The 14,598-nt window shown below is 44.4% G+C and overlaps 2 protein-coding genes across 7 annotated transcripts in view; one reads left to right on the top strand and one right to left on the bottom strand.

The window, feature by feature from the left end:
• KLHL17 (kelch like family member 17) overlaps positions 1 to 8,864 on the bottom strand; it is a 38,064-nt gene extending 29,200 nt beyond the window's left edge. The window contains exon 1 of one of the 2 annotated variants that reach the window (XM_083752668.1): positions 8,321 to 8,864. The gene's annotated coding sequence lies outside the window, so the exon portion shown is untranslated. Of the gene's footprint in view, positions 1 to 7,481; positions 7,585 to 8,320 lie in introns of those variants that run through there. The other variant, XM_083752669.1, reaches the window with a different exon arrangement.
• NOC2L (NOC2 like nucleolar associated transcriptional repressor) overlaps positions 1 to 14,598 on the top strand; it is a 129,281-nt gene that overhangs the window by 42,401 nt on the left and 72,282 nt on the right. For 2 of the 5 annotated variants that reach the window (XM_083752568.1, XM_083752566.1), the window contains exons 1-2: positions 12,487 to 12,635; positions 14,161 to 14,340. In XM_083752568.1, coding sequence (XP_083608694.1) covers positions 12,616 to 12,635; positions 14,161 to 14,340 — 200 coding nt within the window. In that variant the 5' untranslated portion in view covers positions 12,487 to 12,615. Of the gene's footprint in view, positions 1 to 5,707; positions 5,876 to 12,486; positions 12,636 to 14,160; positions 14,341 to 14,598 lie in introns of those variants that run through there. The other 3 variants (XM_083752567.1, XM_083752565.1, XM_083752569.1) reach the window with 3 other exon arrangements.

Genomic DNA, 14,598 nt, shown 5'->3' with positions numbered 1-14,598 from the left:
TCTGGTCAGTAAACATAGGTACTCTTAGGCTACTTAAAAACAAACAAAACAACCATTTTGCAAGGGAGCTAGCGGAAAAGAGAGAAAGCAACCCATGCTTCCTTCACTAGCCCACTGTATTTCCATGTGTGTTGTGTATTATGATGCTTCCCGTCCACTGTGTCTAGCAGGGAAATCAAGCAGACTGGTGGATGGCTTGATCTGTCTGTCCTCTGCCAGCCTCCTCACTCACCTGCATGAAATTCCTGGTTGTCTGTGGTACTAGGTGAGCTGTTAAATGCAAGATTGTGCTAAACTATAATTTAGCATTAGAAGCTGCAGCAAGACTTGGGCTTCCCCTTCTTCAGTTTGACTGCAAGGAAGAGATTGGAAGCTTCCATTTCTATTTTAAATGAGCCACAGTTTAGTGTGGCCTCTGAGCTCTAAACTGTGGCTAATCTTAAATATGCATTGTTGAAACAAGCCATCTTTGTAATCTACAATTAAGATTAACCACTGTTTGTCTGGGTTCAGATGTCACAACAAGCTGTGATTTATCTAAAACCATAGTTTATCTTTACCATGCACAGTCATTAACGATGGAAATATATTCTGTACACACTCAGAGGCAGTTTATTATTCTGTTATTCAGCATGTTCTAGCCCCACAGTCCTAATATTACCCATCAGGTCTGCTTGTTTGGTTCAGGTAGTGTTGAACAGCTAAGCCTTCCATCTTGGTTGAAAGCTCAAGTCTATAGTGTACTATGGAAGCAAATCCGCTATCTCTTTTTTGCAGCCCTCAAACCAAGCCGTCCTAAAAATAGTCCTGGTTGTTTTAAAGGACATGACGCAAACCACAAAATTAATCACCCTCTCTGTTGCTAACACAGGTAGCTTCCAATGCCAGCCGTTAGGTTCAGTGTGGCATTTCATAGAACCAAAGGCCTTCAAATCCAAACTGGTGCTTAAAATCAGTCCACATAATCGGGCAAAGGCAACAGGTGCCCTACGCCATGAACAGGGAGGATCAAGGCGTTGGCAGGCCTACAGAGCAGGCTGCTTTGGGCTCCAGCAAGTTAACAAAACCCCGCATTGTGATTACTTTATTTATTGTGTGTGCCACTTTACAAAATATAAGAGGTCAGCTCCTGCATTGAAAGGTTTAGAGCCTAAATTTTGACACAGGGTAACACCAGGAGGGAAAGGAGGCAGGGATAAACAGGGCAGACAAAATAAAGATAATTGAACTTTCCCCAGTATTTTGAGTCACCAGAAATGTGGGACATCTGCCCTAGAGAGGCCCAGTTGTTCAAACTCGCTGCTCGCATTTTGAATACCCAGAATGCAGCTTTCTAAGAATGCCTGTGGGTTGCAAGCGGATGCATACAGAGCAAAAGAAAGTTCAGAAATGAGCATGGAGAGCTACCAAACAGTTCCAGGGGGGTGGAGCAACTCCTCTATGGGGCAAGGTCACAATGTCTGGGGCTTCTTAGCTTAGAGACGAGGTGAGCAAGAGAGGACATGATAGGGGTGGTGGAGAAAGTGGACAGAGGAGAAGTTTTCTCTCTTTCTCTTGTGATACTAGAACTCAGGGATGTCCAGCAAAGCTGAATGTTGTAAGATTCAAGCCAGATGAAAGAAAGTACAGTGGTACCTCAGGTTAAGTGCTTAATTCGTTCCAGAGGTCTGTTCTTAACCTGAAACTGTTCTTAACCTGAAGTACTACTTTAGCTAATGGGGCCTCCTGCTGCCGCCGCGCTGCCGGAGCACGATTTCTGTTCTCATACTGAAGCAAAGTTCCTAACCCAAACAAAAAAAATTCCTTCCAGTAGCACCTTAAAGACCAACTAAGTTAGTTCTTGGTATGAGCTTTCGTGTGCATGCACACTTCTTCAGATACACTGAAACAGAAGTTTCCAGACCTTCTATATAGTGAGAAGGTGTAAGACCTATTGCAGTCGTTAAGAGTCGTCAACAGGCTCATCACAGCTATCTGCCAATCACCCATTCCCACCACCCTTCTGAGTAATACCCCTCCCCACCTTCTCACTATATAAAATTCCTGGAAGGAATTTTTTTTGTTTTGACTATGGCAGACCAAGACGGCTACCTATCTGTAACTTCCTAACCCAAGGTATTATTTCTGGGTTAGCAGAGTCTGTAACCTGAAACGTATGTAACCCAAGGTACCACTGTACTTCATAGTTAAACTATGGATCAGGAGGAGTCAGTGACGGCCACTAACTTGGATAACTTAGACAAATTTATGAGGGATAGGCTATTAATGGCTACTAGCTAGGATGGCTATGTATTACTCCCACTCTCAGTGGCAGAGAGTGCTGCTCTTGTGCTTAGGACCTGCTTACAAGCTTCTGATAGGTTTCTGGAAGGCCACTGTGAGAACAAGATACAGGACCAAGTGAGCCTTTGGCCTGATCTAGCCTCAGAGCTCTTCTTTTGCACGTCTGTTTGGAAACCCAGCTGAGCTCAACAGGACTTGCTTCCAGACAAGTGTACATAAGATTGCAACCCCATTGTTCTTTCCGCTGAGTTATTGTTTGCTTTAATCCCATCTGTTGTCGGCTGTCTTCTTAATTGCTTTAATTTGTGTGGGTTTTTTTGTTTTTTGTTTTACTTAGCTTGCTTTTAGATTTTTAATTTGGCGCTGTAAGAGGTACTGATGGGAAGGTGAGATTCAAACATTTTAATAACGAAAGCAAGCAACACTTTTCAGGCGCTGCAAACCCCTTTCTCTGCTTTTGCTGTAAGACACGGATCCAGTTCCTCAATCCTACAGGCTGCCTCCCACTGGCTTGTGGGCAACGTTGATGGAGCTTAAGGAAGGGCCTGCAGCTTTGTGGTATAGAGCAGGAATAGTGGAGCTGAGGCACAGGGCCCAAATGTGGCCCCCTAGCTCTCTCAGTCTGGCCCTCAGGATTCCCCAGGTGACACGCTTTCCCAGCCCTGATTCACACCTTCCTTAAGGGCTTTTGCGTGGCTGGAATAGAGTCCCTGAACTCTGGTGCCTCTTGCATTGCCTGGATGGAGAAAGAGAGAGATTTGTATGTATAAGTATTATAAAATCCTGCATGGCATGGAAAGTGAATAGAGGAAAATTCTTCTCCCACTTTTGTAATGCTAGAAAGCTGAATGTTTGAAGAGTTGGGACAGAGAAAGGGAAGTATTTCTTCAGAGTTAAAACTATAAAACTTGCTCCCATAGAAGGCAGCAATGGATACCAACTTGGATGGCTCTAGAAGAGGATTAGATATACAGTGGTACCTCTGGTTATGTACTTAATTTGTTCTGGAAGTCCGTTCTTAACCTGAAACTGTTCTTAACCTGAAGCACCACTTTAGCTAATGGGGCCTCCCGCTGCTGCTGTACCGCCAGAGCACAATTTCTGTTCTCATCCTGAAGCAAAGTTCTTAACCCGAGGTAACATTTCTGGGTTAGCGGAGTCTGTAACCTGAAGCGTATGTAACCTGAAGTGTATTTATCCCGAGGTACCACTGTATGCACGGAGAAGGCTCTCCATGGCTACGAGCCACAGTGGTTGGCCACTGTGAGAGCAGGATGCTGGACTAGATGGGCCACTGGCCTGATCCTGCAGGTTCGTTTTATGTTCTAAACCTCTGCCTTTTGAGTGGTTGGAATGGAGTCTCCTCTGCAAAGGTAAGACACCTCACTGTTCGCCCAACTGCTTTTGTCCCTGGTCCCACCTGCCAGTATCCTGCACACGTCCCTTGAAGGTTGTCAATCAGGCAATGTGGCCCTCAGGCTGAAGGTGGTTTCCCACCCCTGTGGTAGGGCACATACTTTGGCTGCAGAAACCTCTGGATAACTCCTGCCAATAGACGTAGACCATGTTGTTGGACTCCAAATCCCATCAGCCTAAGCCAGCATGGCCAACAGTCCAGGGATGATGGGAGGTTCCTCATCCCTGTATTAAAATTGCCTGGGAACTGGGAGAACCATCCAGAAAAAGGAGGCTCACTGCTGTGTCTCTACATGAGCGGCTGTTCTGGCTAAGATGGATTAAAAACAGGGACGTGGAACCTGTGGCCCTTCAGATGGTGTTGGATTCCCACTAGCCCCAGCCAACATGATCAATGGTTGGCATTGATGGGATTAGCAATCCAACAACACCTGGAGGGCCACAAGCACACACACACACACATACACACCATTTCAACAATACCGAGCTAGGATACACTGCTCTGGTATAAGGCTACTTCCTATGCTCCTGTGTTAGACTCTGTTTACTAAGTTGAGTTGGCTTGGAATGAACTCTTTTTGTGTTCTAAGCTCCTCGGAGGCTAGGAAATGCCTTCCTTTCTCTTCCTGCTGTGTGGCAACTACATCAGTAGCACAACAAAACAAAACAAAAAATCAGGAATTCACAGATGCTGCAGGAAATTCGACAAAAAGAGGTGCCTGCATTGGTGCCTAAACATCCCTCCTCTCTTAAAGGAATCATAGAGTTGGAAGGGACCACAAGGGCCATCTAGTTCAGGCATAGGCAAACTCGACCCTCCAGATGTTTTGAGACTACAATTCCCATCATCCCTGACCACTGGTCCTGTTAGCTAGGGATGATGGGAGTTGTAGTCCCAAAACATCTGGAGGGCCAAGTTTGCCTATGCCTGATCTAGTTCAACCTCTTGCAATGCAGGAATGCATGGGAACTCGAACATGGGACTCAAATGCATAACCCTAAGATTACAAGTCTCATGCTGAGCAAAATGGGCCCAATCCTGGGGCATGCTCCAACCTGCATCCCCCACCATCTGTCTTCCTAACAGTGGAAGAAAGCCTGCTGCTCCACCCAGCAGGGGTGACGTTGGGCAGGCAGTTTGATGAGGTTACTTCCAGCTCTAAAATTAGGTGGTTCTCAACCAGCCTGGCACCCTCCAGATGATTAGGACTGAAACGTCTATCAGTCCTGGCCAGCATGGCTGAGCTGGTGACAGCTGTCGTCTAAAACATCTGGGGGGCACCATATTGGTGAAGTCTGGTCTGGAGCCAAGAACCTCTGTACCACATCCAAGTATTGCTAGATGAAGGTCAGAAAGAGCAACTCATTCTTGTGTGGTGCTCTGACAATGGGGCTTCTACCATGATGTAATAGAGTCAGAGAACTGTAGAGTTGAAAGGGGTCCCGAGGATCGTCTAGTGAGTCCAACCCCTTGCAATGCAGGAATCTCATTTAAAGCATACGTGACAGGTGGCCATCCAACCTCTACTCAAAAACCTCCAAGACAGGAGAGTCCACTATCTCCCTGTGGAGTCTGGTCCACTGTTGAACAGTGTGGTAAAGTTATGCTGCAAAAGGTATGCATGGGTTCTGAAGCACTGTCGGTAGGCATCTCCCCTAGGATACCAAGAAATGAAATGTTATCCCCACCTGGGGAAAGATACCCTTCATTTCATTTTTCATCCCACAAAGTCTGAATTAAAATGACCAGCAGTTTAGTTTTGGATTGTGCAATAATGTGTACTCCATATGTTTCAGACTGAGCCCTCTAATTAGAAGGAAGCAGAGCGAAAGCAGTGACTCATACAGAGACTCAGCAGGCAGCCTCCTAAAAGCAGAGGCAATTCATCTTAGCCTTCCTGCCATGAGAGTAACTGAATAAATACCTGTTAAGGCAAGCATTCCATTGAACTGAACTTCTGATTCGTTTTAACTTTTTTTAATTGTTATACTTATTAATTTTTGTTTTATTGTTTATTTTAATTAAGGCTATTTTAATGCCCCAGTGAATTTGCCAGCTGCACTTGATTCAGAGAGGCCACAAAGTTACCTGTCTGTCAGGAGAGATGGATTGGAAGGAGGCAAAGTGAGAACAGGCAGTCATGCAGAAATACAACAGTCAGCTTTCTCAGGGCAGGTAATTTTCCTGAATCACTACTTGAAGGAGAGTAAATGAACCAGTCTCATTTGATCATGAGATGTGGCAGAAGGATCTGTAACAGGGAAGATTGACTGGAAAAAGGCAACTTCAGACCAGAGACTCACACAGGGACACAAATGGGATCCTCCTCTGAAGGCAGGTAATTCTGTTATATTTGTAGTGTGGGTAATTAAATGCTCAAATTACATCTTGTGATGAAAACAAAAATTACCTGCATTCAGTGTAGGCTGACTGGAATAAAAGGAAGACCAGAACAGCTATTCATGCAGAGATGCAATGGGCCATCATCTGTGTGTGCGGGTGGGCTGAAATTTCATTCTTAACAGTAGACTAACAGCTCTCTCACAGGACACTGGGTATGACTCTTTTATTACAATATTTTTTTTAAAAAAAAAGTTGCTGGAGAGTTACAAAACCATTGCTTCTGAAAGACTGAGTTATGCTTTCATAAATGTAGCACGGGAAAAGAAGATGCACTTAATTTTTTATTATTATTTTAAAACAGAAGCAAATAAGGTGGGTGGAATGCATTAAACAATTAGGAACACCCCCCGTCCATGCACAAAAAGGTCAGTTTTGCATTGCAGTTTACACCCTCCCTCTAGAGGGGGTAATCTCTCTCCCCCACTTACGGTATGCTTAATATCTGACTCAAATGCTAACATGTGAATGTGATCAACACATGTTGCCATGCAGGTACATTTACAAAGGGGGTGGGATTGGCTGGGTGCCCCCTTCCCTTCTCAGTGCTCTTATATACTAGGAGTCTTTTCTGCAAATAGCCAGGCTAAAACAAAGACTTTCAAAATGTCAATTTTTAATTGGGGGGGGGGGAGTATGCAGTTTAGTGCTCCCCCAACTAATACTTTCTCATGATTTGCATAATTACATCTCTCCCTTGCATTCCCAGCCTAGAGAGGAGGGTGCAGTCAGGAAGAAAGTGCAAACATATTCCGGATGGCCTAAGAAACAGATTCCTTTGTGTCCATATTCCACCGCCCGCCCCCCACTTTCCATAGGGCTAAAATTGACGCAAATGTAAACGGACCAGGTGGAAGGCGATTTAACACACAAAAATTTAAGGAGGAGCTAGATTTTTTCGTCCCCACCCCCCGATCTTTTGATAGTCCCGGTTTTATAAATGGTCATATTTGTCTTTGAAAACGCAAAGCAAATAGGCAGTAGGTTAGTTTTCAGATGGGGCTGGTGGAAGAATTAGTTTTGCTTTGATAGACATACACACACTGTATATATTTGCAGCAGCGGGATTCTGCCAGGATATGCAAAGTCGGATAGCCTCCTTAAATTTTTTTTTTTAAAAAATACACACATACAAAACTGATCTGGGTAGCAGCAATGCAGGCTTCTGATACTGCAACTGGAGCATTTGGGAACGGGGCGAGGGTGGGGGGAGGCGCGCACACGCAAAACCTGCATCCCACCCCCACCCCCCGCAGCCACTCACTTCCTTTAAAGGGTTGTGCACCCGCTGCAACCCACAATGACAAATCCGGATTTTTTCAAAAACATTAAATTAAAGGAGCGAGAGCTAGACTGCAGTTGTCTGAAATACGGCAGTCACCTCAGATAACCCCCCTCGCCGGTACACCAGCGCGTGTCTTCAAAAGCTTCCAACCGCAACACGAACACCCTCACTAGCAGCGGGATCGGGGCCCGTGCTTTGCCCCATCCGATCGACGCCTTGCAGCAGATTATTTGAGCCGCAGTTTCTTGGAAACGTGCAGCCCATAACGAGATCCTCCTCCCCTGCCACAACAAATGAAGGATTTTGTGGTGGCTGCATTGTTGTTCGTTGGCGTCTCAAATCGTACAGCGCCTAGCGCAAAGCGAGGCAAGCGCTTGCAATCGCACGCAGCCATCCTATTTCCATCAAACAAGCCAGGCTGGGTTTGTGTGTGTGCAAGGAAAACTCAAAAAAGAGTAACAAAGGAGAAATGAAAGCCAGCCCATTTCACTGGGGAAGAGAGAGAGAAGAGGCGGGGGAAACGGGGGCGAGGCTGCAAGCTTTAGGGCACACTTTCCTGGGAGTAAAACCCGGTTGAGGACCCTGGGGTTTACTCTCGAGGAAGCGCACGGGCAGGCTGCGTGCAAAAGTGTGCGTTTGAGATTCACCGCCAACCTTCCCGGTCCTGCAAAATGCGGTACCCAGGCTGCGTGAGAATTCCAAATGGAGCCATTGCAGGTAGCACATAAAATTATACAATAAAACGAGACACACACATCTGCAATGGACCCACGTTTAGGCTGCAATCCTGTAAATAATCTGCCTCTCTTGTTCAGAACCGGTGGTTGCTTCTATTAGAATTTCCCCCGTTAGAAATAAGAAGAAGAAGAAGAAGAAGAAGAAGAAGAAGAAGAAGAAGAAGAAGAAGAGAATTGTGAATAAAAGACCGTACTCACCCAGTTGACACCTCCAGGGCTAGAAAGCAAAGGTGCTTTCCGTGGTCAGGCACTTTGCTCTCCAGATTGATGGATTTTTTAAAAAGTTAGCCGGTGCAAAAATTGCTTTTCCCAGCTGATGGGGCGATTGCTAACAGCGGCAAAAGCCTCCCGCTGGATTATACTCCTCTCTCCTTCTTTACTCTCTCTTCTCTTTGCACATATCAGGTCCGTCTTTCTTTGCTTCCCTTAACAGTGGAAAAAACACCAGCACTTTCCCCCACCCTGGGCTCTACAGCAATAATCAAAAGGAAGGCTTGTTAGATTTGTGTGTCTGTGCTGGTGTGTGTGTAAAGTCGCCGCCCGCTCTGCAGTTTTGCAACGGTGGGTCGTGCTGTGTAGACTGTTCCTTGGGGATACAGAAGAGTGTCTTTACATCAGCTGTTCTCAACCTTTTTTTGAGGTCACAGACCTCTTGGAGGATCTGAGGAAAGCTATGGACCCCCTTCCCCCCAAAAAAATCACTTAAAGCAAATATGCACATTTTGCATACATTTTATGGGAAATATTTTTATTGAACGAAATAAAGTGAAACAATAAAAAGGGAACAAAATGCATTAAAAATGCAAAAAGACAGAAAGGGAGGGGGAAGCATACACTTAATTTTATTGCTTTGGGCACAAAACAAACCCATTTTTGTGCCCCCTGAAGCCCATCTTCGGATACTCCCCCCATGTTTGTTTGTTTATTATTACATTTTAATACCGGCCCTTCACTCTGAGGTCCCCTACAATAATTAAAATACAACATTAATACTAAAACACAATATTAAACATTATTTAAAGCGGTTCAAAACAACTTATTTATTATTACATTTGTATCCCAACTTTTCTCCAAAGGACCTGAACACACTTCCCCCCCTCCCCATTTTATCCTCACAACAATCCTGTGAGGTAGGTTAGGCTGAGAGAGAGAGGTTGCCCCAAGGTCACTTAGAGAGCTTTATGGCTACTCCACACTGGTAAAACGCCTCCTTTGCATTGAGCACTTGTCAGGCAATGATTGCTATTGAATATAAGCAGGCAAAAGCTCTGCTGGTAGAGTTCAAGACCCATGTTGGGGAAAATATTTCTGCATTTAGGTCTACAGTTCTATGAAATTCTACAATTCTATGATGCTATGAAAAGACACATAATGGGGTTGTACTCAACACCACTCTGATTCAGTGTCATAAAAGACCTGTACCCATTCATTTCAATGGGTACAGTAGAATTTAACTGGATACAACCCAAAATGTTTAACTCTAGATATAAAATTCGTTGCCAACTTTATTGCTTCTAGCCAAAAACCAATATGGCCCAAAGTTACATATCCATCCAAAATATATAAACAAATTATTATTATTATTATTATTATTATTATTATACATATTTACACCCCACTTTTATCCTAAGTTGAGATTCAAAGTGGCTAAAAACATTTAAAAACAACATGATAAAATACAAAGTAAGAAACACAAACATGTTAAATAATTACAATATATCAGAACACATTCAGAACCAGAAATGTGATCAGCATCGTCTGCACCTTAGTTTTAAAGGCCTGTCTGAATAGGAAAACCTTCACTTGCTGGTGGAAGGATAACAAAGAGGCATCTAAGGTAATATCGATTGGGAGAGAATTCCATGCATAAATATTACACTACCTCCTCTCCAGATTAAAAAAACAGGTACAATAAATCATCTTCTCCACTGATGTGCAAAACCAGCATGCATAAGATTGGACTGTAGGCTACTGTCTCTCACGCTGTGTACACGCTATAACTTTAAAGCACATTCGGAGCATATTCTTTCCCTCAATGAATTCTGGGCACTGTAGTTCACTCCTTGCTAAACTACAATACAGTGGTACCTCGGGTTACATACACTTCAGGTTACCTACACTTCAGGTTACAGACTCCGCTAACCCAGAAATAGTGCTTCAGGTTAAGAACTTTGCTTCAGGATGAGAACAGAAATCGTGCTCCAGCAGCGCGGCAGCAGCAGGAGGCCCCATTAGCTAAAGTGGTGCTTCAGGTTAAGTACAGTTTCAGGTTAAGTACGGACCTCCGGAACGAATTAAGTATTAACCCGAGGTACCACTGTACCCAGCAACCTTTAACAAACTACAGCCCCCAGAATTCTTTGAGTGAAATAATGTCCTTCAGATGTGCTTTAAAGGGGCAGTGTATACACAGCTTCACTATCCCCAATCTGCAATATAAATAGTTTGCAGGGTTGTTGTAAGTATTGCCGGGCGGGGGGGGGCAGGGCGGGGATAAAGCAGGAAGATAATAGAGTCTTGGGGCACTTTTTAAAAGACTTATTGTGGCATAAACATTTGTGGACAAAATGTAAATGCTAAGTACTGTATCACCATTCCCTCTATTTCTGATGTCCAGATGGTGAGTGCCAAGCCTTATGTAGCAAAAACAGCACCAACCCAAACACAAGTGGAACATATCAGCAGGCCACAAGGGAGACCACAAGGTTTTGCAGACGGACAAAAATATCCCCAAGTACCGCCCTATCAGTCATTTAAGATCCACTAAGGGATGCCCTGGTTGTTATTTTCCATTTAACTTCTGCTGGGTAAGGGATGGTGAAAGGCAGGGCATTCTCAGCAGTGGCCCCTCTGATTACGAAATTCTCTCCTAAATCACATCCTTTTGCTGCCCCCCATGTTGGCATCACTTAGGCACAAGCAAGGTGAACATATTATCTTTTTACCTATATACCTTTGAAATGTAACCAGCCTTCTTGCCAGCACTGTTGCTTTGTATATTTCAGTGTTAACATTTTTGTCTGTATTGTGTGACCTATGAGATACAGTATTGCCAACTGCTCTGTGCTCCCACTGGGTAGGGTCATAGCTCAGTGGCAGAGCCTGTGTTTGGCATGCAGAAGGTGCCAGGTTCATCTGCTGGGAGAGGCTTCCTGTCTGTTTTAAACCCTGGAGAGCCACTGCCAGTCAGTATTTACAATTCAGAACATAGCTAGATGCCCCTAATGGGCTGAGCTGGTATAAGGTGCCTTTCTATGTTCCTATGTCAGTCCTTCCTCTGGAAAGGGGCTTCTTTTTCCAGTGAAGCAAGATCTCCCATATTTTTTTAGTCTCAACTTCCTTTTCCACTCTCAAAGGGAGAAATAGATCACTTCAACATTCGGAGGGGCGGGGCTACTGTTTCCTTAGAACAGGGGTGGGAAAACTTTTTCAGCAGGGGGCCGGTCCACTGTCCCTCAGACCTTGGGGGGGCCGGACTATATATTTTTTTGGGGGGGGGAATGAACGAATTCCTATGCCCCACAAATAACCCAGAGATGCATTTTAAATAAAAGCATGCATTCTACTCATGTAAAAACACGCTGACCGTCCGCAAGTCGGATTTAGAAGGCGATTGGGCCGGATCCGGCCCCTGGGCCTTAGTTTGCCTACTCATGCCTTTTAGAAGATCCACGTCTTACTGTAGTTTTTTAAGGGTGCTGGGAACTGTAGCTCTGCAAGGGGTAAACAGTTCCTGGGATTCTTTGGGCTCTCACCAGTAGAGAGCCAGTGTCGTGTAGTGGTTAAGAGCGGTGGACTTGTAATCTGGTGAACGGGGTTCGATTCCCCGCTCCTCCACCAGCAGCTGCTGGGTGACCTTGGGCCAGTCACACTTCTCTGAAGTCTCTCAGCCCCACTCACCTCACAGAGTGTTTGTTGTGGAGGAGGAAGGGAAAAGGAGACTGTTAGCCGCTTTGAGACTTCTTAAAGGGTAGTGAATGGTGGGATATCAAGTCCAAACTCTTCTTCTTTGGGCGCGGAAGGGATGTGCTTTGAATGCGTGTTGTGCACAGCAGTCACTGCGTCTCTCAAGCTCTACTTTGGGCGAGTCCCCACCGTTCCCTATCACTCGTGCAACAGTCCCTTGGCACCTCTAAATATCTGAGAGCCTGCAGTGGATACGAGAAAAGACACATCCGCGCGCACACACAACTCCAAGCTGTGAAATTCAACGGTGCAACATTTCCCCGGAATCGGTTGTGTGTGTGTGTGTGTGTGTGTGTGTGTGTGCCCAAACGCGCCCGCCCGCTTCGTGCCCTGTTCAAAGCCTGATTTCGTTTCTTTCCCTCCTCTCGCCGTGCCCGTGAACCTAAAGATCAACCGGGGCCGGCTTCTCTTCCAGTCTCCTCCTCCTCTTTCTTCCTCCTCCTCTTTGCTACTGTTGCATTTTGGGAGAGGAAGTGCTCGGACCACGTTGCTGCCGCTGGGACCGGACGGAGGCGCGAGCGCAAAGCATGGCCGCTTCCAGCAAGAGGTTAGTGTGGCTTTGCAGCCAGGTAGCCTCGCAGGCGTTTAACAGAGCTAGCTCTTTTTCTAGAAGATGCATAATATCATGGAATGGTAGAGTTGGAAGGGATCCCCGAGGGTCATCGAGCCCAAATCCTTAAGTAATTCAGGAATCTCATCACGCGGTCCCGCCTCCATTTTGAAACCGGACCGGTCCCACCTTAGCTTTGCAAATGTGCTCGCTCCCAAGATATCTTCCCAACTGTCCCCTTGGAGGGTTTGCATGGTTTGCGGTAATCCGGGCTGTGGAGAAAGAGAGTAATGGAAGTTCTCATCCGTTTCCCCTGCGCGTGTTTGCGAATTTCCCTAAATCGCGGGGGCCACAAGGAACACCTGGGAGGTTAATGGAACAATTTCTCATCTTCTAATCCCTGGATCTGTTTTTATTGGAATTGGCTACTTGTGTGTCTTCATGATCAGTGTTTATGGAGTTGTTTATATCGTGTGTTTTAATTACAGGTGCACATATTTTAATCTTTACGTAGTTGGGTTTTTATACTTCGCTTAGAAATCTGCTTTGGCCTTAAGTAGATATACAGATAAATTAACAACAACAATAATACAAGTAATATACTTTTTTTATAAAGCTGGGAATTCGTTTCATTGAACACAGTAGGAATTATTTTCTTTTTTTCCTGAGAAACAGTGCTGAACTATATGGGCCATTGGCCTGACCCAGGAGACTTCTTACTAGGTTTCAGGGTGGGTTACAGCAATTAACACGCAATGTTAAAAATGGTTTAAAACAACTTACAATCACCTTGAGGTATTCAGGCTCCTTGGCCACATAAGGTTTTATAGGTCAAAGCTAGCCCTTTGAATTGAACCCAGAAACTAATCAGATACAATTGCTAAACAATAATAAAAAATAACTTCAAGTCACAATGCACAAAACACCACAAAACATGCAAAACCGTGTAAAAGGATCACATTGAGAAACAAGGATTCATAACTTATAAAATTAATTGTTTTAAAATATCCTTGAACTTCTTTCCTCCCAGCTGCTTCTGCTGTTCTCAAAAGTCATGGTTTGGGAAAGGCTCCTAGCTAGAGCTGAAAGGTGGGGTAAGGCAGGTGGAAAAAGCCATTGCCTGATGAACAGCAGAAAGTCTCTCTCCCCTCACAGTTCTTTAAATTTGTTAGTTGCTTTCTCTTGCCCAAAGTGACTTACAACCCAACAGACAGATAAAAAAAAACCCATAGATGCATTAAAATCAATTGCTGTTATATACATAATTTAAATAATACATTAATTACTAAATAATTATCAGTAGGCAGTGCAGTCAGACCATTGCAACTGAAAGAATGAGGTAGGAAAGTCCTCAGTTTGCCCAGGCTTGTGGCCATTCAATTCTGAGCTATGGTCCTTGGTTGATGCTCTTGACATCTTGAAAGGCAGATTTTTCCAGCGATGTTCACACCTCTCTTGTTTTTTGAAACTCTGTTCTTTGTCTTTTGTTTACCCATTTTGTCCCATGCCTCCCTGGGAACAGAAAACTCGCTGAGCTGAGTGTGGATGAGTTCCTGACTTCCGGATTTGATTCTGACGCGGATGACGAGTTGCAGGAGGAAGCCTTGAATTCCAGAGAGGATGGGGTTCATAAAAAGCTCAGCCAGAATGGGAAGGCCCCCATCAAGAAGAAAGGGGGGCTAAAATCGAAAGCCGTGGAAAAGTAAGAGACGAAAACGTTCCTTGTTTTTAGAATTTTCTAAAATGCTTTTCATTACATTTTGAAATGTACAAAACAAACCACAGAAAATATTTTTTTAAAAAAACACATTTGAAATACAGTGAAGTACAGTGCATTAGAGTAATAGTTTTAGCTAATTTTTATTTTATATATTTCATCTTTGTAAAGCGCTTGGAGACTCTTGTAGTTTGAGGGTATATGAGTTGTTCAAATAAAAAATAAAATAAATGATATCCAACT

The sequence above is a fragment of the Podarcis gaigeae genome (assembly GCF_964106915.1).
Source record: "Podarcis gaigeae genome assembly, chromosome: 8".
Classification (NCBI taxonomy): Eukaryota; Metazoa; Chordata; class Lepidosauria; order Squamata; family Lacertidae; genus Podarcis; species Podarcis gaigeae.
This window is presented reverse-complemented; position numbering and strand designations above follow the sequence as displayed.